This window comes from Dermacentor variabilis, chromosome 2, assembly GCF_050947875.1.
Source record: "Dermacentor variabilis isolate Ectoservices chromosome 2, ASM5094787v1, whole genome shotgun sequence".
In the NCBI taxonomy this organism is placed as follows: Eukaryota; Metazoa; Arthropoda; class Arachnida; order Ixodida; family Ixodidae; genus Dermacentor; species Dermacentor variabilis.
This window is the reverse complement of record NC_134569.1, coordinates 57,785,698-57,813,275: the sequence shown is the minus strand read 5'-3', so window position 1 is coordinate 57,813,275 and position 27,578 is coordinate 57,785,698. Positions and strand designations below refer to the sequence as shown.

Genomic DNA, 27,578 nt, shown 5'->3' with positions numbered 1-27,578 from the left:
AAAAACTATGCTGAAGTAATCATGTCATTGGAACCTTGGCGGCCACACAAGCTTTCGTGCACGCTACGTGCCACATGAATAGATTTCGTTGTAGAGAATTGCTTTGAACTGTAAAAGAAGTGGACCCATGTTCACAAAAAAGTTCTTATGGTAATACTGTTCCAACCAGGCATATTATCAGCAAAGGCTGGCAGCCAGTGGAAAACAGCAGTTACAAATGAAAAGCTTTGTGAATTCCGCTCCTGGTTATAAAAATGGCTTGGGCAGTTTATTCTTAAAGCGTTTCCTTTTTTCCTAAGGCATCAAGCAATTTGCTGCTTCACTAGTAATCTGTATTTCTCTAATCATCGTGGCTCAAAGTGCCGTGTAAATGAGAATATGGGTTGACCCCATGCTTTGAGGTACAAAAAAAAAAAAATAACTGAAAGAAAGAAAAAAAAGAAATACCGTATTTACTTGCATAATGATCGCAGTCGCGTAATGATCGCACCCCTGAATTTTGTCATCAAAATTCTTTTTTTTAAATTTCCCATGTCATGATCGCACCCTGAATTTGCCGCAGCGATATGTCGTGTGCCAAGTCCTGCTAATAATGATTGCGCTTATCATCTGTCGAATGCTACGCAAACAACTCTTCAAGACAAACTAAGCGGTCTGCACGTACCAAACATTCTTAAGCAGATACCCCCATGTCATCCCTTTCATCCCTTTCCACACTTCCGTGACAAAAAAAAAACCACACTTGCCTTTATTATGTGTAGCCGTTATAATGGTTGGGGTCAACAACAACAACAACAACAAAAAAGGCGCCTTTCGATTCTTCTCGTCTGCACTCGTGGGCACGCAACAAACCACGAGCGGCAACGATAGCAGGCACGTTTACACTGATAGGTTAGAAGTGTACCCTATTTATATGCCGACACTTGTAACACAGCTAAGATATTCACCCACCCTTGGCGGAAACGTGCCGTATTAGGATAGTAGTGAAGACAAACTCCGCAGTTTTCGCAGCATGCCCGCCATGTGTTTCTATGTCACTGGCAGCTAAGCGCGCCTACCTGTTCTTGTCCCCTCAAAGTGGACATTGCTACGTTATTGCCGCAAACTTGCCGATATTAATGATATTGTTACGTAGGAAGACACCGAGGAAAAGCTATTTACAAGTATATTTACGAGGCAATATGCCGCAGTTGGCCAAGAGGCAACAGCCCGCACTAGCTTCCAATCGTTGTCGTCTTCTTACTGCTCGGCTCTTCATCATTGGAAATACTATCCCGTAGCACTACCCCCGGCGGCAAAAGCGCCGTCCTGGAGCGACTAAAGGCCGGACTCTGAAGCAGCGTAGTAGGTCTTGAGCCTACTGACGTGCGCGACATCACTAGATGCCATAGTAGATGACGAAGTTGAGCTCACAGAAGCAGTTTCGTACGTCACAGGCAGGCGTCACCTGGCGCAGCACGCGGTAGGGCCCTGTGTATCGCGAAAGGAGCTTTTCTGAAAGTCCGACGTGATGAGAGGGCGACCACAGGAGCACGAGTGCACCAGGCGAAAACTGTACGTCACGGTGGCGGGCGTTGTACTGACGCTGCTGTGTGGTTTGCAAGTCCGTCAGTCGAGCACGGGCAAGCTGGCGTGCATGGTCGGCGAGGGCGATGCGTCGCGCGCATACTCGGTTGTTGAGATTGCAGCAGGAGGAAGTACCGTGTCAAGGGGCAAGGTCGGTTCGCGACCGTAGAGTAGATAAAATGGAGAAAATCCGGCGGTGTCGTGCCGGGAAGAATTATAAGCAAATGTGATGTAAGGAAGGGCAACGTTTCAGTCGTGGTGGTCCTTCGAAACGTACTTGGACAGCATGTCGGTAAGAGTACGGTTTAACCGCTCTGTCAGGCCATTGGTTTGAGGATGGTATGAGGTAGTCAGCTTGTGTTGAATAGAGCAGGAACGCACAATGTCGGCGATAACTTTCGAGAGGAAGTTACGACCACGGTCAGTAAGCAGGGGTCGCGGGGCGCCATGCACTATGATAATGTCACGGAAGAGAAAGTCCACGACGTCAGTGGCGCAACTGGTAGGGAGAGCCCGTGTGATAGCGTATTGGGTGGCGTAATCAGTTGCGACGGCTACCCATTTGTTCCCAGAGGATGACATGGGAAAGGGACCAAGGAGGTCTAATCCAACACGAAAGAACGGTTCCACAGGGACGGTGATCGGCTGGAGGTGACCGGAAGGTAGCACCTGAGGTGTTTTCCGACGCTGGCAGGGATCACAGGCAGCAACATAGCGTCGGACGGAGCAAGCAAGACCAGGCCAATAGAAGCAGCGGCGGACGCGGTCGTACGTGCGGGTTACCCCAAGATGGCCTGCATTGGGTGCGTCATGCATCTCAAAGAGCACAGCCTGTCGTAGATGTTTTGGCACGACAAGAAGAAGATCAGGGCCATCAGGGAGGAAGTTCCTTCGGTACAGAATGCCGCCCTGGAGGACATATCGGCGAACGGATGCGTCGGTAGGTGTAGAGCGCAGACGTTCTATAAGTACTTGCAGCGATAGGTCTCGGTACTGCTCATCGGCAATGTTAGCGAAGGCAGACACAGAGAAAATGCCGTCGGCGGTACTACTGTCGGCGTCGTCAGGCTCGTCTACGGGTAGCGATACAGGCAGTCAGCGTCCTTGTGTTGTCGGCCATATTTGTAGGTGACAGAGAACGAATATTGTTACGTAGGAAGACACCGACGAAAAGCTATTTACAAGTATATTTACAAGGCGATAAGCCGCAGTTGACCAAGAGGCAACAGCCCGCGCTAGCGTCCAATCGTCGTCTTCGTCTTCTTCCTGCTCGGCTCTTCGTCATTGGAAATACTACCCCGTAGCACTACCCCCGGCGGCAAAAGCGCCGTCCCGGAGCGACTAAAGGCCGGACTCTGAAGCATTGTAGTAGCTCTTGAGCCTACTGACGTGCACGACATCACTAGACGCCAGAGTAGATGACGAGGTTGAGCTCACAGGAGCAATTTCGTACGTCACAGGCGTCACCTGGTGCAGCATGCGGTAGGGCCCTGTGTATCGCGAAAGGAGCTTTTCTGAAAGTCCGACGTGATGAGAGGGCGACCACAGGAGCACGAGTGCACCAGGCGAAAACTGTACGTCACGGTGGCGGGCGTTGTACTGACGCTGCTGCGTGGTTTGCAAGTCCGTCAGTCGAGCACGGGCAAGCTGGCGTGCATGATCGGCGAGGGCGATGGCATCGCGCGCATACTCGGTTGTTGAGGTCGCAGCAGGAGGAAGTACCGTGTCAAGGGCCAAGGTCGGTTCGCGACCGTAGAGTAGATAAAATACAGAAAATCCGGCGGTGTCGTGCCGGGAAGAATTGTAAGCAAAGGTGACGTAAGGAAGGGCAACGTCCCAGTCGTGGTGGTCCTTCGAAACGTACTTGGACAGCATGTCGGTAAGAGTACGGTTTAACCGCTCTGTCAGGCCATTGGTTTGAGGATGGTATGAGGTAGTCCGCTTGTGTTGAATAGAGCAGGAACGCACAATGTCGGCGATAACTTTCGAGAGGAAGTTACGACCACGGTCAGTAAGCAGCTGTCGCGGGGCGCCATGCACTAAGATAATTTCACGCAAGAGAAAGTCCGCGACGTCAGTGGTGCAACTGGTAGGTAGAGCCCGCTTGATAGCGTATCGGGTGGCGTAATCAGTTGCGACGGCTACCCATTTGTGCCCAGAGGATGACGTGGGAAAGGGACCAAGGAGGTCTAATCCAACACGAAAAAACGGTTCCACAGGGACGGTGATCGGCTGCAGATGACCGGAAGGTAGCACCTGAGGCGTTTTCCGACGCTGGCAGGGATCACAGGCAGCAACATAGCGTCGGACGGAGCGAGCGAGACCAGGCCAATAGAAGCAGCGGCGGACGCGGTCGTACGTGCGGGTTACCCCGCACCTCCACCAAATATGTTACGTAGGAAGACACCGACGAAAAGCTATTTACAAGTATATTTACAAGGCGATACGCCGCAGTTGACCAAGAGGCAACAGCCCGCGCTAGCTTCCAATCGTCGTCTTCGTCTTCTTCCTGCTCGGCTCTTTGTCATTGGAAATACTACCCCGTAGCAATATTCTTGGAGGCGTAATGCCCAGTGACCAAGTCTTTCTGTAGGGTCTTTCAATGAGCATAACCAGCAAAGCGCGTGATGGTCTGTGACAGCGGAAAAGGGTCGGCCATATAAGTATGGGCGGAACTTCGCAACCGCCCAAACTAGGGCCAGACACTCACGGTCAGTGATGGAATAGTTGAATAGTGATGGAATAGGCGAGAAGAACCTGCTGGCGTAAGCGATAACAAGGTTGTGGCCACGTTGGCGTTGTGCCAGTGCTGCGCCAATTCCGTGACCGCTGGCATCAGTGCGAACTGCGGTAGGCGCAGAAGGGTCGAAATGGGCCAGAACGGGAGGCGTTGTGAGAAGGTCGATTAGAAGCAAGAATGCAGAGGCCTCGTTATCGCCCCACCGGAAAGGGGCGTCTTTTTTCAAAAGCTCGGTTAGTGGTCGTGCTATTGCCGCGAAATTTTTCACAAAACGGCGGAAGTACGAGCAAAGGCCGATAAAGCTGCGAACATCCTTGACACACTTTGGAACAGGGAAGTGTGTAACAGCATGGATCTTTTCTGGGTCCGGTTGCACTCCGTTCGCATCAACGAGATGTCCAAGGACGATAATCTGGTGGCGGACGAATTGGCACTTCGATGCGTTGAGTTCCAGACCGGCTTGCCGAAAGACGTCCAGGACTGCTGAGAGGCGCTCGAGGTGCATAGTGAATGTTGGGGAGAATACTATAACGTCGTCCAAGTAGCACAGGCACGTGGACCATTTGAAACCATGAAGAAGGGAGTACATCATGCGTTCAAAAGTGGCAGGAGCGTTACATAGACCGAACGGCATCACTTTGAATTGATAAAGACCGTCGGGCGTTACAAAGGCAGTCTTCTCGCGGTCGAGATCGTCCACGGCAATCTGCCAATAGCCGGAGCGAAGGTCAATAGAGGAGAAATAGCGAGCACCGTGGAGGCAGTCAAGGGCGTCATCAATCCGAGGTAGGGGATACACGTCCTTTTTGGTAACCCTGTTAAGGTGCCGATAATCCACGCAAAAGCGCCATGAGCCATCCTTCTTTTTTACCAGCACAACAGGTGACGCCCATGGACTACATGACAGTTCAATAATGTTCTTGGCAAGCATTTTGCGAACTTCGGTGTGAATAACTTGACGCTCAGCCGGTGATACTCGATACGGGCGGCGATGAATAGGAGGGGCATCGCCGGTATTAATGCGATGTTTAACAGCTGTTGTTTGGGCCAAAGGACGATTGTTAAAGTAAAAAATATCTTGGTAGGAAATCAGAACGCGGTAGAGCGCACGAGCGTGCTCGGATGGCATGTCGGGTGCAATCATTTTCTGTAAGTTGGCGATGGTGCAAGTTGCCGACTGCGATGGTAGAGGAGGATCGGCTGAATTGTCGTCTACTGAAATCGATGCTACAGAGTGATCCTCGAATGAGCAAAGTTGGGCCAGAGACATCCCGCATGGCAGCGCTTGTGTCGTCAAGCCAAAATTGACCACTGGCAGGCAGACGCAATTCGCCGTAATAGATAAAACTGTATGAGGCAGTGTGATCCCGTGTGTAAGGAGGACGTCTTGCATAGGAGCCGTGATGTAGTGACCTGTCGGGGACTGGTGGGGATCACGCGAAGTCAACGTAAGTCAGTGTCGAAGGTGGCAGGCAAACGAAGTCGACGGAACTGAGGCGAGTAGGATGTTGTTCAGCGGGATCCAGAACAGGCAGGTCGAGGCGGAGAGTACTGGCGGAGCAATCGATGAGAGCAGAATGTGCGGAGAGGAAGTCTAAGCCAAGGATGATGTCGTAGGGACAGTGAGCGATGACTGTGAATAGCACAGTAGTGGAGCGATTGGCGAAGGAGACGCGGGCGGCACACATACCAATTACAGGGGCTGTTCCGCCATCGGCGACACGGACAACAGGCGTCGTGGTGGATGTGATTATTTTCCTCAGCCGGTTACGAAGGTCAGCGCTCGTTACCGACAAATGCACCCCAGTGTCTATGAGAGCAGATACAGGAACACCGTCGACTTGCACGTCAAGAAGGTTCAGATGAGTGGGCAACGTCAGGAGAGGATTTGGCGGCGTAGGGAGCAATGGAGGGGCAGCGTCACCTCGAGGCGCTGCATCGTCTAGTTTTCCAGCTGGGAGCGGCGTCCGAAGGGAGTCGGCGAATAGGAGCGACGGGGCTGGGGGAAGCGAGATTGTCATCGTTGAGGCGAAGGCGAACGAGAATAGGGGCGGTTCGGCGCAGGAAAATCAGTGGCGGCATTATCTGAGCGGGCAGCATAGGGACGAGAAAGGCCACCTGGGGGGCGAGAGTAGGCAGTATATGTTGACTGGTTTGGGGAACTCCAGCAACTGCGACAGTGCCGAGAAATGTGCCCAATTCTATGGCAGTGAAAGCAAATTGGCTTGTCGTCTGCAGTGCGCCATTCAGAGGGGTAGCGGAAACGTGGTGGGCAAGAAGGTGCGAAACGGGGCGGAATCAAAGAAGCCGGGTGGGTATCAGGGCGATGGGTCGAGCAGATGGTGTGAATACCCATGTTGGCGAACTCCTGGCGTACAACAGCCTGGATCAGGGAAACAGTGACTGCAGGTGCATTGAAGGGGCTGGAGTCGAAGGCAGCCGGATAGGCGGCCTCGATCTCACGCCGGACAATCCTGGTAACATCGCCAGTGTTGTTGGGACGAGGAGCGTCGGCACAGGAAGATGTCGCTGGGGTGTTGGGCAGACGGGCAAACTGTTGGTCGATACGTTGGCTTTTAGCGAGTTCCAGGCGGCGGCACTCTTTTATAACTGCATCCTCCGTCGCCACGTTGTTAAATACGAGCAAGTTGAAGGCGTCATCGGCAATGCCTTTGAGGATGTGGGAGACCTTGTCAGACTCAGTCATGTGTGCGTCAACTTTGCGGCACAGAGCCAAGACGTCCTGAATGTACGTGACGTAGGGCTCCGTTGACGTCTGCACACGACCGGAAAGCGCCTTTTGCGCGTCAAGTTGGTGACCGTAGGGGTTGCCGAACAAGTCTCGGAGCTTTTGCTTAAGCGCATCCCTACTGGTGAGCTCATCTTCGTGCGTCCGATACCAAACTCGAGGTGTGCCACTGAGGTAAAAGACTACGTTGGCGAGCATGATAGTAGGATCCCACCGGTTATTGCGGCTGACGTGTTCGTACAGGCTGATCCAGTCCTCGACGTCTTCCCCATCTTTTCTCGAGAATATCCCAGGATCACGAGGAGCGGGGAGAGTGATGTAGGTCGTCGAAGTGGCAGCAGGTGTCGGAGCTGGCGGAGTCGAGTTGTCGTTGCCGGGAGCCACGAAGGTAGGCTCGACGTACCGTCCACTGTGAAGCTCCGTCACGAGGTACAGGAAACGTCCACCTCCACCAGATATGTTATGTAGGAAGACAACGAGGAAAAGCTATTTACAAGTATATTTACAAGGCAATGCGCCACAGTTGGCCAAGAGGCAACAGCCCGCGCTAGCTTCCAATCATCGTCGTCTTCTTACTGCTCGGCTCTTCATCATTGGAAATACTATCCCATAGCAATATTATTCATTACAGATACGGAAGAAAGTGTTTCAATGCACGTAATGTACTCAAGAGAAGAAAAAAAAAATCGCGTTCGGCGCGTTCAGCTTGCTCCGCCGGCCGCCATCTTTGTTTTGGTGTCCCGCACTACATACAGCGGCAGCTGCCTATTTGTTGACCTGTTGTCATCCCGCAGCAAATGCAAAATGAAAAAAAAAAATTCTTTTTTTGCGTGAACTTTAACCTGCGTAATGATCGCACCCCTGAATTAGCGTCAATTTTTTTTACAATAAAGTGCGATCATTATGTGAGTAAATACGGTAAAAAGATTCTGCAATGCATTTAATTACAGAACATACTTTATTTGTTCATTTCGGCCATGCGTTGTTATGGACGGAAACTTAATGTGTGACTAATCTGAACTGTCAGGATCCTCTTTCAGGGATGGCCACTAGTCGCTTTTGATATTCCACAGCACATATAATTGGTGTTATCTAAGGCAAGCTTAACACAATCGTCGGGAAATCGGGGACATGTACCGGACACCTCCTTGAATATTCGAAATTTTCGGCAGCACTACCAGCAACTCCACAGAACAACTACAAAATGGTGACCAAAATTTTACACACCCTACGGTGCCTCATTCAATTTGTTAGACTGATCCACCTGTGCCATGTCAAAAACATGGCGACTGCAATCCAGGTTGCCACCATTCGAGTGTTGCGTGTGCCACTCATGCTTGCGTGTGCCACTCATGCCCTCATTTTCATGTTCAGTGCAGTTCCTCCACTTTCCATGTGTCGTACAGCCACTGCGAAGCGTTCTGTTGACTTGGCACAACTTTGGTCGCCGGCTACCGACAAGGCAGTGCTGTTAAGCCTAGCCGGCGAGGGTGCCAGGTGGCAAGCCGTCGCAGGAAACTGTCCTTGATATGTTCATGCCTGTGGACAATTAAATCATGCTCACAGGCTCAACTGATGGAAGTGCGCTTGAAGAGGTGTTTCGGTTTGTGGGTTATTAGCCACGGCAAATACTGTGAACGCCTACCAAGTTTGTGTGTGCACATACTGGTAGGATTGGCAAAAGCTTGCGTGTGGACATAAAGCTTAAAGACTAAAAGCTCTGAATTGAGTTTGTTGACACAGCTTTAACTGACAGCGTCATGAAGTCAAAGTCGCACATGCAATATTTGCACTTCATGACAACACGCATTGCGGTGGGCAAACACGAAATGCATCCACGGCCCTTCACGAAAATTCGAGTAGGTATTATTTTCAATAAAGCACAGCAAAATTCTGGAAATGATTTTTCTTTGATACTGGAGTCAGAAAATACTATATTTTCCACATACAAACTTAACAGACAAAGAGTGATGACGTGCACCACTTACAAGCGGCCGGCTGCTAGAGCAAGGGCCTCTCCATCGTCCAAACAGCCTAGAAAACCTGTGCGTGCCCACAGAGCGCATACATACAATGCGCTTCCACCCTTGCGCTGCTTTTTTCCCCCCCCCATTCCTTGTTCATTCGCTCCGTGACTCCTCCTCCACATTCCGCTTGGCTGCTCTCCCCCTGACTGGTGCTATGTACTCGTTGAGAAGCATGCTTGCTGTTTCACTTGTCTGCAGGATTTTCTGGCAGCTGCATTATGATCGCTATTTTGCCTTCTGTAGCTGCACTATAAGCAAGCAGTATTCACACACATGGAGTTCTATGGAAGGGTAAACAAGAGTCAGAAAAGGCTGCATTGTAGCGGGTCCTGCACTATAAGTGATTTCGTTATAAATGGTCTGATTTGTACAAATAATTAATTACGTTACCTCTTAATTCAACCAGTTCAAAACACATGCCAAGTGCAGTACAGCTTCTAATGGGAAGGTTTCAAGGAGTTGAGGCTGCATACCATAATTATGAAGTTAATACCTACCACAGAAACTGGCGCACAGGACTTTCATGTCAGTCCTCCTTTAAAAGAAGGTTACTACGCACCACCTAGATATTACTGTGGCATATTTTCAAAGAAAGTGGTAGGCATTCTGTCAAATTTCACATTGTTTGAAAGTAAAGCATGCTGCTAGCAGAACTGTCCGACAGTTATGCCTTGTGCAACAAGCAGTTGTTTGCATTGGGCAGTACATCTGGCATAGCATTCACACAGCCGATTGGGGATTTCAACACAGGAAAGTTCCACTGCAACAAACTATTTTGTATGTGCGGTGTATTTCAAAGTAATGCCATTAATTTGTACTGATAGCAGCAATAATTATGGCACCACTACTGATACAGTTGGTACCAAAAAAGTGAGTACACATGGTGCTGGTGTGTTTTCTCTACGCAGGCTGTGATACAGTCAGGCGAACAACCCACACTTCTGCAGTTGCTGTGCACACTGCCATTCGAGTACTTCAGCAATCCAGAGCTCACACAAGTGCTCTTTCCAACACTTGTCTGCTGCTGCTTTGGCAATGAGCACAATCGCACAGTCCTGGAGAAGGAACTCAGTCCTGTACTGCTTGCCAATTTTGTTGAGGTAAGCTGCATGCCTTGCTGTAACAGGCTAGAGGACGTTTACTTCAGGCCAACTTCTATGCATTTCCTCAATAGATTACCCCCTCCCCAGCAGACCATCTGCCAAGGCTGTATTGAGCTACAAGTATATTGGCAACGGCTTGCACCTGTTGGATGTTTATATATTATTAATGTGGGGGGGGGGGTAGTGGGCAGGTTGGATGGCTGCAAGGGTGATGGCATTGCCATGCATAAGTTTACTTTTGACTGGTGGTAGCTTTCACTTAACTATCAATGTGGCCGGTACATGTGGCCGGTACAGTAGAACCTCTATTATCTGTTCCCCAGTCAAGCGACGACCTGCATTTCACAGTGAAATGGTTTAGTCCCAGTAAAACCTCCATAGAAATAATATATTTAAAAACCTCGATTATACAATGCAATTTTATGCTGACCCCATCTTGTATGACGCTTCTCCGATACTGTCTCAGAAAAAAAAAAAAAGTAAGAGTAGATAAAAATAAAATGGAAAAGAAAAGAAAAGGAAAGTAAAAAGCCCCCACGCATGCGCAGTCTAGCACAGGTTTCTTTTCATTCACGTTACATTTAAATAACAGCAAAATTCTCAATTTTAAAGGAACTATCCTAAATTCCACTGTTTTTTTGCGTTACATGGGAAACCTGTACCTTTACATCTTGGTTCCATCCAGAGACAAGCCGACTGAAGTCAAAACTTGTTTTGGGTTGGAATTGATGCCATTTTCGCTGTACAGTGAAACCTCGTTTAACCATAGTTGGCTGGAGCTTGAAGAAAGTACACACTAAACGGTAGTACTGCTTAACCAAAATAGCAGGAGATTTCCCACTTACCTGTCAAAAACGGAACTCAGAGAGTGCGATGAAGGGACAAAAGTATGTAGTATTTATTCACTTTGCACGACAAAAGTCTGTTATTTTCATTTGATACCGTGATGGCCTAGCAGGGACAACAGCGGCCTCAAACTTACTGAAGCTGCAAGCCAGTTTTTCAGCCAGCCCCCTCTTCTCAGCAGATTCCTCGTTGTTGTTGCATATTCTCCGTGCACAGGCGCGGTAGCACTGCAGAAGTCGCGCGGCGCCTTTTTCATTGCGGGGTGCTGTTCTCATCATGACGATTGCATTCACGAGGCTTTTCTGCCATTGTTAGGCCTGAATTGCCCGTGCTGTCGCTTTCTGTGTCGTCCTCATCACTGTCGCTAGGCGACATTTCAGCAACAAGCGAGGCAACAATGGCGAAAAGTCTAACCTTGTAGCCGACATCTTTTCACAGTTGCAGCATCGCTGTCGAGCAACTTCTTCTAGTTCCAAATGCCACACACTGTAGTAAAGGGTAGATCCCTGTTGCGTGCCAGCACCGACGTCTTCGTTCCACGTTTGGTAGCATGAACGATGTCCAATTTTTCTTCTATGCTGAGCACCCGGTGGTTTTTTTTATCCGAGCTTTGGCATGATGCAAGTCCTAGCATTTCATCACACCGCAACGCACTCTGGCAAGACACTGAAATGTTGTTGATGGTTATGTGGCTTCACGCGCAAATGCACAGGGCACTTGGAGGCTGTTGTTCCAATCTCTGAGGCTTGTTCTGCCGGGCCGCCTAATGAAGCCAACGCACCGCTGTGCTTGCACGACGAAAAGTGGAAACACTACGTGCTAACCGATACGTACGTAATAAGCTGGTACGGTGTTCGCAGATACAAAACGCATTATGTTCAATGGCTGCTGAGTCGGGAATTTGACTTTACTACATTTAAAACAAAACTACTGTTTAAGCAGGTACGGTTTAACGAGGTGTTACTGTACTTGTGTTACAGTTACGGTGCCGCAGTACCATGGAGGAAGTTAAAAGATGGGAGGAAGCATACCGCAATTCAGTTGAAGCCAAACCTGGTGGCCCAACACGTGATCGCATGTCAAAGCTCGCGGTTGGCTTTAGCGTTCCCACTCTGCAAGCAGAGCCACGGCAGGGCAGCTGAACAAGCATGCACCAAATAAAAACTACTGGCATAGCTACTAGGGACCAAACATCTCAGCAAATCTTGATTCTTGCTTCGTGATCACGACGCAAAATGTTCAGGTTGGGTCAACACTGCGGCTTCGTGGGGCATCCGCTTGCCAAAACAGGCTGCGCGACTTAATGCTCCCTCCTATATTTTTCCTTCCTCATGTGCAGTACCCTGTGGTCTTTCGCGCCTCAACTCTGCTGATTCGTGACATTATCGCAATGTAGCGCATTTGCTATGACGCCCATTTCTAAAGGCGAGCAATTTTGATGGCCGACAAGGAGGGAAACTCCGCCGTGGCTCTACGGCTCGACGTCAACAGTTCACGGATGGCAAGACCCGCAGGTGGCCCTCTTTAAATGCAAGCCTGGTCGGAAGGGCTCTGTGGGCTTCATAGTGGCCTGGTCCCGTCCCTGAATTAAATCGTTGTGCGGCCTCTTAAGAAGTGTACTTCATCTCAAACAAGCTTGAATGTGACATGATCTTGTGCTATCACTAATAATAATAATAATTTTAAATGAACAAAAAAGCTCAAGAATGAAACCAAGATCTCACCAAGCAGCCGAGCGAACCTTTTCGTGTGACGTCACGAGTGTCCCCACTGAGGAAGGCATGCCAGTCTCACTTGCTGGCAGTGAAAAGCAGATGCTCGACTGATTTGGGACTGTGCCTGATCTTCGGGTGACAACTTCAGCGGCACCAGCTCTTCGAATCTGTCAAATATTGACAGTTATGATTTTGTCGAATTAAATAGCCATGAATCACCATTCGCATTCGACCCGCCACCATGAGAGCCAACGCTCATGCACTACATATCGTGCTGCAACATGAAGACTAAGGGTAGCCCTAACCCCTAATTTTATACGTGCTGCTTGCTATTTTAGGCATTCTACCCGTTCTCAGGGAAGCACTTCGTATGCTCACTGTAAGATGTGGAGCACGTCTTTCCATATTTGTGTACCACAAGAATGCCGATGACAGTCCAAAGCTCCGAACGATGCCACCATTTGTTTACATCGGCAGGTACACCAACCACTCATCATTCGCTTGAGATATATAATGCTAGCCGCTTATCGGTGACATCAATTAATGTCAGAACATATCAAAACAGGTAGACCTTGTGCATGCAAGCACCGTTGCATCACTCTGAATCGCGCTGATATCAGCGACCACACACCTTCGAAAATAGCGAGCGGGAGACCGTAGTATGGGAGCATTCTTATGCTGCTTACTTATCACTCTTCGTATTCTCTTCATGTGCACTGTGCGTTCCGTAAAGTGGACATAGATGAGGACTTTGCACGTATGATTGTTCATTTAGAGAATGCGTAGTTTTCTCGCGGAAACGTCGATGCCAATATAGACACCATTGGCAGCTGAAGGAGGCAGTTGTTTATGCTGCTGTATCTAAGGAACCTGTGCCCATTTAGGATACGAGGCAAGCAGTGCGCCTCGGAAGTTAAATAATGAGTCTGCAAGAAAATACGTAAAAATACACCCATGTTCGTAGTTGTATTTAACTTAGGGAAGTGCCAGTGACTGTGGCAGGCAGCTTTTCATCTGAAACGGTAACATACCAATGTTGATACTGCTCCGTGTCATCGCGTCTCACTTTTTGTGCATCCATTATATGAAATGGAAAATGTTTTGTTTCAAATCCATATGGTCAAAACTGAACTACAGAAGGAGTTTTCTTCATCCTGATGGCTTAATTAGATTCAGGTCAGTCACTCAGGTCTACCAGCAGCAGACACATGAACTGCGCGACCGTGACATATAGGCTTAACCTTGGCTGAATGCGATTGGCATCGGCTCAAACTGTGTGTGCGGATAGCGAGAGCTGAAGTTTGTGCAGCCAACAATGCAACAGCACTTGCCTCCCATCTCTTGTACGTCTACAGGGAACGCAACTTCTTGCAACAGCAACTTCTCATGCCATGTATTAGCTCATGATTGTCGACTTCTTGATGCTCTCGTCACTGTCATCTACATGATCCCGGCATGCTCTGCATGGAACACTCCTGATGTCATGCACAATGTGGCCTGTAACTGAGAAGGAGGCAAGATAGGGTGTTCGAGGCAATTAAATTAATTTGTAAAAAATCTGTGCAACTCTCAAACCTACTTTTTTGAGGACATGACCGAAGTGTTCAGACATCCGTTTACATTGAAAAATCGGCAGAGTTGCCTGGAGTTGTCGTGCTTTCCATGCTTGAAAGCCATCGGTGCGGATGACAAAGGCAGAGTCACCACCATTGCTCACAATGGCGAATTCTTTCAATGAAAAACACGGCACCAACCAGCGGGAAACGTGGTAGCAAATGTCGAAGCAGCTAGGTCTTGCATTGCCGCGGTGGAAACGGTTGCCTGCAGGTCGGTGCATGAGAGCACTAGGTAGCAAACATTGGCCTGGTGTTGCTGTGGTTGTCACTGCTGCCGGCGGATGGGCACGTGAGAGCACTTAACTCTTTCATTACCATGCCTATACAAATCGATCACCAGTGATCTATGCATTAGATCGCCAATTTCGACTTATTGGAGCCGTTTCTTATCCACTTAAGGTCATTCAGTAGTAAGTATAAGCACTTCACTTTCAGAACCAGTTTAAACTTTCACGCTCCAGCGATGTTGTGATTTTTGACAGACCTTTTTGCGAACTAATGTGTTTTTATGTTGTAGCAAAAAGAGGCCTGGGTGTCACCTTCTGTCGTGCTGGAGAGAAAAGCATGCCTCTCACAATTACGCCGCACTAGCTTAAAAAATTGTCCTGAAAAAAAGCAAGTCACAAATTAAATTATATCGCCGGCTTTGCTGTCCTGACAGTGCTGAGTGCTGATAATTAACCAAAAACAATGCCACCTGTTCACTAGTGAGCTTTGGTTTGAAGTCCAAGTCATTTGATTCCGCTAAAGTGTATTTCTGGAGGTCCACCACATGTCCAACACATGGACCTGGCTATTGCAACCAGTTTCCAAGAGTTTCGGTAACGCTTCTCTTGTAAAATCCCGGCAAGGGACTATTGCCAGTGTCACTGTGCAGTTATCGAAAGTCGCTCCTATGGCATCGTCCCGCGTGGCTGTGTTGTGAGGAAAGCGTTCTGCTTGAAACTGTGCTGCACCCGCACTTGAATTTAGTGATGAGTACTCGAGTTATGATTCCGAAGATAACAGCAAAGCAGATTCAAGCTCTCATGGCAACAATGTTTTGAGTCAGTATGGACATCCGAAGCTGTTGACCGGCGAGTTTCCTTTACGGCCTTGAGCGGTCTCCTTCCTTGTGCGCGTTTATCTACCGATCTTTTTGCACGACCTGAGAGCTCTACTGATTATTTTGAGGGTGCATACTTCGCTTGGTTATGATGTGCTGCCATTGGCAGTAAAGGAACTTTCATTCGCGCAAAGAAGGCCGACCATGGCACATCTCGGCCCAGCACTATGAATCAGCGCTAGACAGTTTACAAAGGCGTGGGATTTCTTTCTACTCTTCTTCTCTGCAGAGGTGATAAAGGCAATCTGCAAAAATGTAAACAGATATGCTTGCATGCATAATCTTGTAGTTGCCCTGCCAAACTGAGAGCTATCGGTCCTGGAATAGGTGGATGACTCTAGTGACTCTATCTAGATGAACTGGCGAAGTGTGTTCCTTGGACTTCTCATCAGACCATCCTCAGAAGATTCCGAAAAAGAGGAACTGCAAAATGTGTTAAGAGGGCTGCAAAGTTGAACAATAACCAAACGTTTTGTGAGAAAAGTGCGGAGTGCACTTATGCTTCACAAAATCCAGGAACTGCTGCACTGCATGGCATGAGCGATAAAGTGGTCTTGGTTTCTTTTCTGTATCCGAAGAACGGTGGTGTACTGAGCATTTATTTTTTCAGACACTATTGCTGGGTTATTTATCTTTGGATTGTATATTCTGAATTTTCTTTTCTGTTAACGTTTTTGCAGATATCTTTCTTTATTGTTGTTTTTATCAACTGGCAGCAAAAATGGTGCTTTCTTGAATTGTTTTGCCCATTAATTCTTTTTTTTTTTTTTGGCAACAAATGTTTTTGGAAAGAGCATTTCATTAGGCTCAATATGCTATGTTGCAATATGTGCCGGGATATTATTTGTAGTGGTAAATAAGCTTTTTCCGAGGCCTATAAAAAACTACCATTTTCACGTGGTGACGAAAGAGTTTATAGCGAATTTTGAATCAGCTCGGCATAACTCTGATTCAATAGTTCCGTACAGGAGAGCCAAGGCAACGCGACCCACAAGTGCCGATTCTTGCGCAATGGGATGTAGTCCCACATTTTGGAACCTGTTGGATGACTAAATGGCCTTCACGTGTCACGTGTCACCACGAGCGACGTCACACTGCGAACTCGAGTACGTAGGTGCAGATACGCGAGTATATCGTCCTCCAGCTTGGAACGCGGCGGCCTCGAGGAGAAGGAAAAACGGCTTTTGGTTTTAAATTTCAGATCTTTCCGTGGCGCGTAGCGGTGTAATACTTTGCGGACACGATCATTATCACGCAATGTATGCTCTGCGTGTGTCAGCTCAAAATTATCAGACCTGGTGACGGGCCCTTTAATAAATATTCATCGAGGTTCTATGATACTGAAAATAGAGTTCTCCTCTTGTTCGAATGAAAATGTGCAAAAAACAAGAAATATTAGTGCAGTGCTGCCATACAAACATTAATTTGCATTTAAAAAGTACAAAAACTTAATTGATTTGAGAGTAACGAAATTCATGAGTGCAGTTGGCACAGCGACAACTCTGCGGAGGACTCCCTTCTGGGTAGTTCTTCATTCGTTGCAAAAATGGCATCCATTGGCTCACTCGTGTAGTATCGTTCCAAGCTACTCTTTTACGCGGGAGGAACGAATAATTTGGTGTTGAACATGCTAGGAACATTGTGAAAGGAGTGTGGTCAACATACACCAATTCTAATTAAGGAAACAGCTGCACTTAAGTGTCAGTGAGCGCAGCATGTACAAGTAGACATTGCAAGAGGGATCAAGAGATGGTGCCACATTCCGTGCGACACGCTTGCTGAGTGCTCCTTCTGAACCCTCCACTACCGCTGTCTCTGCAACCCTCCTTCTCTCTGTATCTAGAGATATCTTGAAGGTGCAAGCCTTTTTTGTATCAGAACAAATACAAAACAAATTTTCTACCGCTGCTTTCACAACAGCTGATCTTGCTGTGCATTTGCAGTCTTAGTAGATGCTGCCGCCATTGCGCTGCAGTGCTCGGCACTAGCAGACGGCAGGGTGCGGAAGGGCACATTTAATATGTGTTTGCCTTCCCTGATTGGAACTACTGAAACAGAGTATAGCATTGCTGCGTTGGCTACAGCTGCCTGCAGGCCAGCATGCGAGAGCGCTTGGTAGCAAATGTTGAAGCAGCAAATCATAACACTGCCCCAGTGGCTATGCCTGCCAGTGCATCTATGTGCGAGAGTGCTTGGTAAAGAATGCGAAGCAGCTAGGCCTAGCATTGCTGCAGTGGCTACGGCTGCCTGCGTGTCTGCGTACCAGAGTGCAAAACATTGAAGCAGCTAGGCCTGGCTTTGTTGTAGTGGCTACTGCTGCCAGGGCATGCATGGGCCAGTGGATCTACACGCAAAAGCACTAGGCTTAGGCTGCGAGATAATCAATATAGTGGTGGTGGCTTTGATTAATGCCATTTTGGATGTGCGGTTATGGCAAAAAGTTTAGAAAATTTAACAGCAAAAGGTTTTAGTGTCCGAAATTTCAGACGTTCTTGTACATTGGCTCCATGTAATACGTGGCAGTGCCTTGAAGGTGTCCGAATAATGGGGCATATCCAAAAAAGTGGTTGTTGATTGTATGGATATTGCAGATACTGCATTTACTCTTTCACCAATTTTTGTGCACACACACACACACACACACACACACACACACACATGCAAGTTCACCCAATAGAAGTTATTTTGCTACAGGGTTGTTCACCGTCACTACTATGTGACAAATTTTGTAGACAATACAAATTTTTTATAAGAAGGCTACAAGCATAACGGATGGGGCTTTATGCAAGGTGAACATCCCTTGCCACTAATAATGTGAGCTTCAGAAGACTAATTAACAAAATTATAATAATTAAATTTTTCATTAGTGCCTTGGCCCAGTTGTCTAAATGGCAAACTTGGAGGCACTCAAATTTTAATGCATACCCGTTTTTTGAAAATCATGAAATTTTACCTAATTTGCAGTATTAACCATCGAATTTGAAAGCTCAAACTAGGAAATATCCAAACCGAGCATGTCCCATAGAGCGTTGGATGGCAGTGCCCCATAAAAAAGTGTGGAATGAAGTTTGAGTCACGCAAATCCTGTCTCGGCAAATCCTGACTTGTCACACAGCCGCGCGTGCTTGGCAGGTAAAGTGGGGGCCATATCAGTAGTTGCCGTGACTAGCCGAGACGCTTAATTTCAAGCTTCCTTGCACTTGCTGTCACGGACTGTTTCCGTCTGACACGTTAGTGAGGCTCCTTGTCCTGCATTCCTGGTGTGCTCGGTTCTGACATTGCCTCTATTTAACGTTGGAAATCTGATGATGAATATTTCAAATGAAGTGTGGCTTTCACGATGCTTAAAAAATGATGGTGCATGAAGATGCGACTATTTCCAAATGTGCCACTTAAACAACTGTCCTTAAGGCGCTAATAAATAAAGTTAACTAGTGCATTTTTCTTAACTAATCTTCTGAAGTGCACATTATTAGTGACAAAGTAGTTGCAACTCACCTAAGAACTGCTTTACAAAAATGTCGCATTTGCTGTACCTATAGTCTTTCTATAAAAAATCTGTATTGTCTAAAAAGAGAAGAGGAAGAAAAAAAAAATATATATATATATATATATATATGATCTTCTGCAGTCTAAAATTTCCATGTGGTTCAAAGAAAAACTTCAAATTGATTGCCTGAGTTTTTAAAGGTGCCACAGGATTTGTTGAAGGCATGCGGATTGCCCATGCCCCATTATCATGAAACTGTTCAACTATTGCAAAAAAAAAATAAACATCCTTAAAAATGGACGCAAACTTAAAGGTTCCGACTTCTGTATTTCTGAGGATTTTGCAGTGCACATACGATCAATCAGAGAAAAGATATGGGAAGCATCTAAGCCCTTTCGCGATAATGGTTCCATCGTTCACTTAAGCTTTGACCACGCATTTATTGATAAAGTTAGGTACAATTGGTATGATGATACTAACAGCCTCACTAAGGTTCTTTCTCGCCCAACAAAAGTTATTTCCAATGTCTCAACTATTACCCCCTGACAATCAGTAACCAACCACAAGGACCCCTACGCGCCTTAAATGTTAATGCCAGAAGCTTAATTGACAATTTTCCAAATTTTCGTTCACTGATGCCTACCTATTCACCACATATTGCTGGTGTAACAGAAACATGGTTGCATGATAACGTATATGACCGTAAAATAACACCCCCAGGTTTTACAGTTGTTAGAACTGATAGACATCATTGAAGAGGAGGTGGCATTGCATTATTTTTGCGCTCTGACCTTAAATATTCACTAGTCCCCTGTCCACCTGATACTGAATTAGTTTGGTGTAAGGTCTTTTTTGGAAGCATTTCTATGGTATTCGGCATTATCTAGCATCCGCCACCATCGAACGTAGCTCAGCTGTTCGCTTTAACGACATCCATACACGAACGTTTCTTTTCTTCAAGATTGATCTGTCTTGGGAATTTGAATGCGCCCGGTATTTTGTGGCCATCTTTATCGCTCACAGGCTATGATGTGGAAATAAGCAAAGCGCTGTTACATTTTTCATTATTTTTTTGTTTAAAGCAAATTGTTGAATCGAACACAAGAGGTGCTGCAGTTCTAGACTTCTAAAAGAGAAAAGGAAGAGGTTTTTGTTAGTCCCCGCCTTTTAGATAATGGTTCCGAATGTGAAGTTACACGTGAGTATTTCAGACCACAAGGCTGTTCTCGTATCTATTTCTGTTCCGGTTCATAACAATCCTTTTGTTTATTCTACTTTCCCCAATTTTACACACGCCGACGACGCGTGTAATATAGACCTTTTATGTGACTCTTTTGATTGTTTCAAACGTTTCAGCTAATCTAATGATGTGAATTTCTTGATGGCTTCTTTTGAAAAGATTGTGGCAAGCTGCATCCAGCCCTTCGTCCCTCTGAAAAAAAAAATAATCCTAATCTTCTGGTGGGCTACTACCCCCAACTGCCGGTGCTGTGGCATTCACCCGGCTACGCTTCCGCATATGCTGTGGGGGTGCCCAGCACAGTACACACACATTAACACCACGACCCTCTCGTCGAGGTTGCATGAGGCTCTGCGGAGCTCCACCCTCAACGACCAAACCTGGGCGACCCAGCACGCCCGTGAGGTGGCGGTGGCGGCGAGGCAAGCCCTCGACGTCCCCTCATGGGAGGCTTAGGCCCGGCCATCGTAAAGTGCTGGTTCTACAATAAAAGTTTATTCCCCCCGCCCCCCCCCTAATCTTCCCTGGATTTAGCTTGAGATACCTCACCTGTCATATCACGTTACTAGGTTAAGACCTCTCAAACGAAATGGTGACCCCCATAAGATAGCCGCATTTAACGTAGCCAAGGCGGAACTTTGCCTCAAAATTAATTCATCAAAGGACTTGTACTTCAGGGTTACATTACAAGATATAATGTAAAGTCCTCCTAGAAACTCAACTCAGCCTCCACAAATACAGTTGTTATAAATAATGTCCCTTCCAATGATCCATTAATTATCACCACTGCATTCAATCAATATTTTCAATTGGTTTTCACAACTGATAACTTCGACTTGCCAACTTCATTCATGACTCACATTATTCAATAGGCAATATTACTGCGTCTCTCGAAGGTGTTTTGAATCTAATTTTGGGCTTGGAAAATAAAAAAAATCCTGTGTCCCTGATGGCATTAACAACGCTTTTCTTGTTAGATAGTGTGCTTGGAGTAGTCGATATTTGGCTGTAATTTTTTCAAAGGTCTTTATCTACCTTGACAGTTCCGTTGGTTTGGAAAGTGGCAAAAATTCTTCCCTTGTATAAATCCGGCAAGAAGCGGTCACCATTAAACTATCGTCCTATTTCATTTACGTCTCAATCATGTAAACTTCTTGAGCATATAATCTTTAAGCATATTATGGAGTTTCTTGAAAATACGTTTTGAGTTATGCCCAGCATGGTTTTCGTCGCGGGTTCAGTACAATAACTCGGTTCATAGAATTCTCGCATGACATTCCACACACTCTCGCCGTTGGAAATCAAGTAGATGCCACTTTCATAGATTTTTCCAAGGCATTCGACAATGTTACACACTCAAAACTTCTTCGTAAGCTTCGCGCTACACTTAATAACTCTTTCTTAGTTGACTGGATCGCTAGCTTTATACATAACCATTCCCAGTATGTTTTGTTTAATTCCTCAAGCTTGTCTGTTGTAAATGTGATGTCTGGAGTTCTCCAGGGTTCAGTGCTGGAGCCACTTTTGTTCTTATTGTACATAAATGATTTGTCGAATTATATATCCACAGAAATCGACCTTTATGCTAACAACTGTGTGCTGTATAACCTAATTCACACAAATGTTCACCACCTTTCACTTAATAATTCTATTGCACAATTTTGCAGGTGGTGCAACAAATGGCAAATGAATATAAAATTTCTAAAAACAGTCATTTTATCTTTCAGTAAGCACACTTCTGTGTCTTTGTTTAATAATTCATTTAATGGCTCTTCCCTGGAACGGGTGTAGGAATACAAGTACTTTGGCCTTATCTTCACACCTAACACGTCATCATCAAGGCATATCGAATACACATGCAATAAAGCACTAAAGAAAATAGGCTATTTAAATTCCACATTGCAAATAGCTCTGCGTGAAACAAAATTTCTAACGTATAAATCGCTCATCCGACCTATACTCTGATATGGTTGCCCCCATCTGGAACCCTTGTAAAGTATCTGACATTAACACCCTCGAATCAGTTCAAAATAAAGCGATCCATTTCATATACCACTGTCATGACTGGAACTTCTCACCCTCATCTCACCTTGTTGCACTAAGTCTATAACCTCTGTCCGAGCAATGTGATTGCGAATGCCTTAAATTGTTGCCTAATCTCATTAACACCCCATACTACTCATTAAAGAACAACTATCTGTCTCCTTATGAATTGAGACCTACTAGGAATAGCCATAAACTTAACCTTGCACCATTTCAACTGCATACTAATCTATTTAGATATAGCTTCTTTCCTCGTACAATTGAAAAATGGGACTTACTACCAGGTGAAACTAGGTCACTGCCTTAAGTTAATCATTCACACCACAATCCACCTTTTTCATTTTTCTATGCTGCCCTCTGTCGCATGCCACTGGAAATGTTTTGAAAGGGTGCCGGGGCTTTCCCTGGTTCATTTGTGTACCTGCGCCCATGTTGAGTGCACGTTGGTTGTGCGTTTCGTGAATCGCGAATAATTATTAATGGCTCCTCCGGGGTGGCATGTCATTTCCTGGAAGCCATGTAGCATTCACCGACTACTGGGTGAGCAGGCCCGAGTGCGCTGTTGTGCTAACAGTGCTGCTGATAAAGGCACGCTCAGTTCCACCTACCGACGTGGCTGCCTTGGAGTTTCTTGTCGCTGATTTCTGCACTTGCACATCTTTCAATATTCTTTTTACACATTCGTTTGACATTTCGCTTTTCAATAAGTCTTCAAGCACAGCCTTCCGTGTCGGACTTACTGAAGCAGTGCGCTTCTTTACAACAACTACAGCCACAAATCATTGTTAGCATCAAATCTGGGGAAAAGGTGTATCAGTGATACGAAATAGTCAAAACATAGCAAAACATAGATATCTGCGCATATGAGCCACGTTGTTCCAAAGTGAGGTAAGTCAATATGAGCGACCAAGTCACTTAAACAATGGCAGCTGTGATCCGGCTACTTAGTATATTACGCACTGTTAATTTAATACTGATTCTTGCTTTTATTTTAGTGATTAGGGATTCTCGCTTTTGTGCGTTCCATGAAGCACTATTAAAGAAAAGTGTGCTCGCATGAGTGCTTATAGGCAGTGTTCTCTCACAAAAACGTGAATGCCTTTATTGACACAGTTGGTATAACTGAGTGAGTCGGTTGTTCACGCTGCTTCACCAAACGCACAGTCTCTTGTTTCCTGTTTGATGGAGAGGTAAACAGTGCATCTATGGAATTAAAAAATGTGTCAGCATATGAACACATACAGACCCACCCATCTACGTAGCGAATGCGAACAGCAGCCTACGGGAACGGTGACGTACAGATGTTGGCACAGCACTGTCGCCGCTTGCCACTTATTGCGGCATGCCGTGCGAAGTCAGAAGTAGTTGATTTCAAATCGTTAGGGACAGAACTGAACTATAAAAGCAGTTTCCTTCATCCTTATTTGCTTACTTTTCAGTTCAGGCCCTCCAGTAGCGGGTGCATGAACTCAATGCCGCCAGGATCAGTCATGATACTGTTCACCTTCACTGAACAGGATGAACATCAGCTCAAACTTCATGTGCATGACCTGGGAGGGCTGAAGCTTCTGTATTTCAACCTCGTAGGTGTGGCTTAGTGCTTAGCTGAGACCGGAACTGCTGTAGCCAATCTACTGAACCAGGCAGAAACGATGATGATGAGCGGGTATTTGCAGTAGCACCACTTCATGGGGCAGCACGGAGGCTCCACTCAAAACAAAAATGGCGTTCAGCAAGTCAAACCATGCACCGGTCAGAGTCGGTGCATGCTGCTCTCGATCGAGTTGGCTCAAGGAGTGTCTGAAAAATCAGACGAGAGGTTGCAAGGTGCTCGAACTTTCGGCAGTTGTTATACATTATGGTCTATGGGGAGAATGGCGTGCTGCGAAGCAGACCAAATAATCGAGCATGTCCGAATTTTTGGAGTCCGAAAAATCAGTCGGCGACTGTATATCCATTCCCACACTATTAGCGGTTACGTTATAAGTGGTCTAAGCTGTATTTCGTATAGCAAAAGTGTCTTCCGAATTGAAGTGCATATTTGAAGTTTTGAATATTCGTACGCTGCTAGTGATAAATAACACAAGAGTTCACGATGTTCTTTCACCGATTTCCTTCCTTTTCTGTGACCTTGCAGCATGTGATTGTAGCATATTGCCTTTTATTGACGAGTGGTGCCTACAGGCAAATTAATAGAAAAAGTTATTTATCTTGTCGAGTTTCAGTACTTAGTACAAAGTTTCTTGCTGAATGTCTTCAGCTAATGCTGAATGACAGGCAGCAAGTGTTTTTTGTTTGTTTTGAGCAGGAACATAGGACATGCATTCTATTTAAAGCACGTTCAGAGGAGGCAGATTGATGCAAGATCTTGGGCTGTAGTGGTGTCACGCAAATAGCAAATGAAATGTACACCTATGGTTCATATACTGCAAGAGCTGCCTGTAGAAATTCCAAACGAAGTCATAGGTGGCTTGGGGTAAAGCCCACTTCCAGTTTCTGCCTAGTGTTTGCCTCCTCTTATTGAAAAAGTTTCTGGGCAATATTTTATCTTTTTGTTGATTATGCTTATTTCTCTATGAGTTTTGCACACTTACATGTGCTGCCATCAAAGGGTTAGCGATAAAGAGGACAGTACCTGTTCCCTCACAGAGGATAATGGCCCTTACACTGATTCAGCATAAAAAGTTTATGAAAGCAAAAGTCCAAGGGGCTTGTTCAGGCTTTGTCTCTCTCTGGCTCTCGTTCTCTTTGAAAGATTTCTTGCCCCTGCTCCTATAAATTGGCTCATTACCCAATCACATGTGACAAGAGGAGAGCCGAATGCCCTTATGTATATTGTTTATGAAGTGGACACATGTCCAACTAAGGGCTTGTTTATTGGCTGGCCAAACAATACACATGGTCTTCGAGGTATGCTGTTGTTTCACATTATTTGCCCGAACCCACCTATGTTATAATACGTTTGTACAGCGAACTCTGGACAGCACACACGAAATGACTTGAGAATGGCTGTGCACTGAGCTTGCCTTCCACACTAGCTGCACCCAGAGCGCTCCTCATAATGTAGGATGTGAAACAGGCCCTTGATGCTGAGCTTTATTTGGTGCCCTGATAAATTAAGATGGATGACGAAAGCGTTTGTGTGTGATGATGAAAATTAGAATGAGTGTCGGCATTGATGACAGAGCCTCCAGTGCAGTTTGCAGCGAGGCATGGCCTGAGTTCTGGCGTACAGCTGCACTTCAGGCTGTATGTGTGTGAGGAAAACTGGAGACAGGAAAGGTGGAAAGCACCAAGTTCAGCTTTTGCACAGCCTGCGTTTGTCTTTTCCATTAGGTCAACAAATGACTAATGACTTTTGTTTCTTTCTGCGGTCTTCTGCTGTGTGCTTGCCTCTGCTGTAGTGGTTGTTTTTTCTGCTTCATGCTGTGTTTCTGCAAAGAAGAATCAATGTGAAATCAATTTGCAGTGACAGTAAATAGGTGTTCGAAGAATGGGGCTTTGAGCTGAACAATCTAGCCCGGAGCCTTAGGTTAGACAATCAATACGCAACATTCATAATTTGTCGTAATGTAAGATGTGTGTGTGGGTTGCACATTGTAAAATAATATCAGGTTTCATTGGATTCTGTTGTCAACAGTACTGTAATGCCATGTGACTTCCTTGAAAACCCGAGGGCTTAGGCCATTTGAGTAAACTAAGTTCAAAATACCTGTGCATGTTTTGTTTTTTTTTTAGTCTTGTTGGGCATAGAGATTTTCAGGAGTACTTTCGTTTTAAAGCAGACTTTCTAGACTGGCAGCTGTATATCCTTTCTTTGACATGTAAAGGATTAAAGGAAAAAAACCAGGAGCTGTGTCAAAATGAAAAGTTTATATGGGAACTTCTAAAGCTTTATTAACATGATGCTTGCAAGCAAGTAAAAAATGTATTACAGGACAGGAAACAATTTGTTTATTGATTATTGTTACCAAAAAAAAAAAAAGAACAGGTACTGGGAGCTAGAGACAAGGGCTATGTACCTTTGTCAAAGCTAAACTGCTCTGCTCTTGGCCATGAAAAGTGAGAACCTTGCAGAGAAAACAAATTAGAATGCACATTTTGAATTTCCCCCATGCGTAAGGAAACTAAAAAGCTTTGCCGTCAATTTGACAGGTCATGCTCTGCTGTGCTGTACACTTGCAAAAATAGTAAAGTGGCCCTGGAAAATATAGCATGGTGCTGCCATAAGACAGGAACACTAGCAAATAGCATTGACAGAGCAGTTGGGTGAGGTATCATTTAACAAGTTCTCCTGTTGGAAGATACAATAAAATTGGCCAAGCAGTACTTTCTTTCACGTTCAAATGCAACCAAATTGGCTTTCTTTATTACTATAATTAAGTGTATAAATTATAATTAAGAAGTGGCATATTTTACGTACTACAAAGTGTTACAGTGTTGTTACAGTGGTGGTGTCAATTTCGTCCCTATGTTTAAATTATTTTCTATTTTACAGAAGCACTGTTCCTGGTAAAAGTGATGCTTCTGGCACATTTCAACTCCAATCTATCTCAGTACATTTGCTTTTAGTGTTCCTTTAAGAGCACACAAGTAAGAATAAAATAAGCCATTGCTAATAAGGATACAACCAAATGTCACTAGCCCATTTTGTGTGCTTTCCGTGCCACATCATCACTGGCTACAACTTCCTGTACTGTCTTCTTTCCACAGGAATTGGCAGCTACAAACATGCCACACCAATAATACGCTGGAAATATGCTCCGCATGGCTGCTGCTTACTGCTGAAGAAAGATTCGGCATATTGTGATGAATACTTTGGCTCTGATGATCTTACCGATGCTAAGCAGCCATGCTTGTTCGGATCCTTCGGAGGCAGACCACATAGGAACACTTAGGGCCAATGACTCCCTATATGTTGTGAAACACTGCGGTATTTGCCTTCAGTGAGAGACACATGGTACGATTCCGCCTATATCTGACGTATATGTATGTTGTCTAAGCAACCTTGTGAAAGATTTTAAAGCAGTTCCATCAGGTTCCAACACATTACAACATTCAGAACAGCTACCTTTCAGTCCTACCATGTGTGGACCTTTGTAAGTGGGTAGAGCATGTAGGGCACAACTACCTTATCTATCATAATCGTCGCCATTGTCGTCATCAGCCTATTTCTATGTCCACTGCAGGATGAAGGCCTCTCCCAGCAATCTCCAATTACCACTGCCTTGCACTAGCTGATTCCATCTTGTGCCTGCAACTTAATTTCATCACCCCATCTAACTTTCTGTAGTCCTTGACTGCACTTACCTTCTCTTGCCACCCATTCTGTAATCTA

The 27,578-nt window shown here is 45.9% G+C and overlaps 2 protein-coding genes across 7 annotated transcripts in view; one reads left to right on the top strand and one right to left on the bottom strand.

Moving 5' to 3' along the window:
* ssp3 (SCAPER domain-containing protein short spindle 3) overlaps positions 1-27,578 on the top strand; it is a 281,587-nt gene that overhangs the window by 149,701 nt on the left and 104,308 nt on the right. For 4 of the 6 annotated variants that reach the window (XM_075680651.1, XM_075680649.1, XM_075680648.1 and 1 more), the window contains one exon: positions 9,991-10,182. In XM_075680651.1, coding sequence (XP_075536766.1) covers positions 9,991-10,182 — 192 coding nt within the window. Of the gene's footprint in view, positions 1-9,990; positions 10,183-26,738; positions 26,865-26,953; positions 27,091-27,578 lie in introns of those variants that run through there. The other 2 variants (XM_075680652.1, XM_075680653.1) reach the window with 2 other exon arrangements.
* LOC142571929 (uncharacterized) overlaps positions 24,983-27,578 on the bottom strand; it is a 55,721-nt gene continuing 53,125 nt past the window's right edge. The window contains exon 4 of the mRNA XM_075680655.1: positions 24,983-25,674. Coding sequence (XP_075536770.1) covers positions 25,589-25,674 — 86 coding nt within the window. The 3' untranslated portion in view covers positions 24,983-25,588. The remainder of the gene's footprint in view (positions 25,675-27,578) is intronic.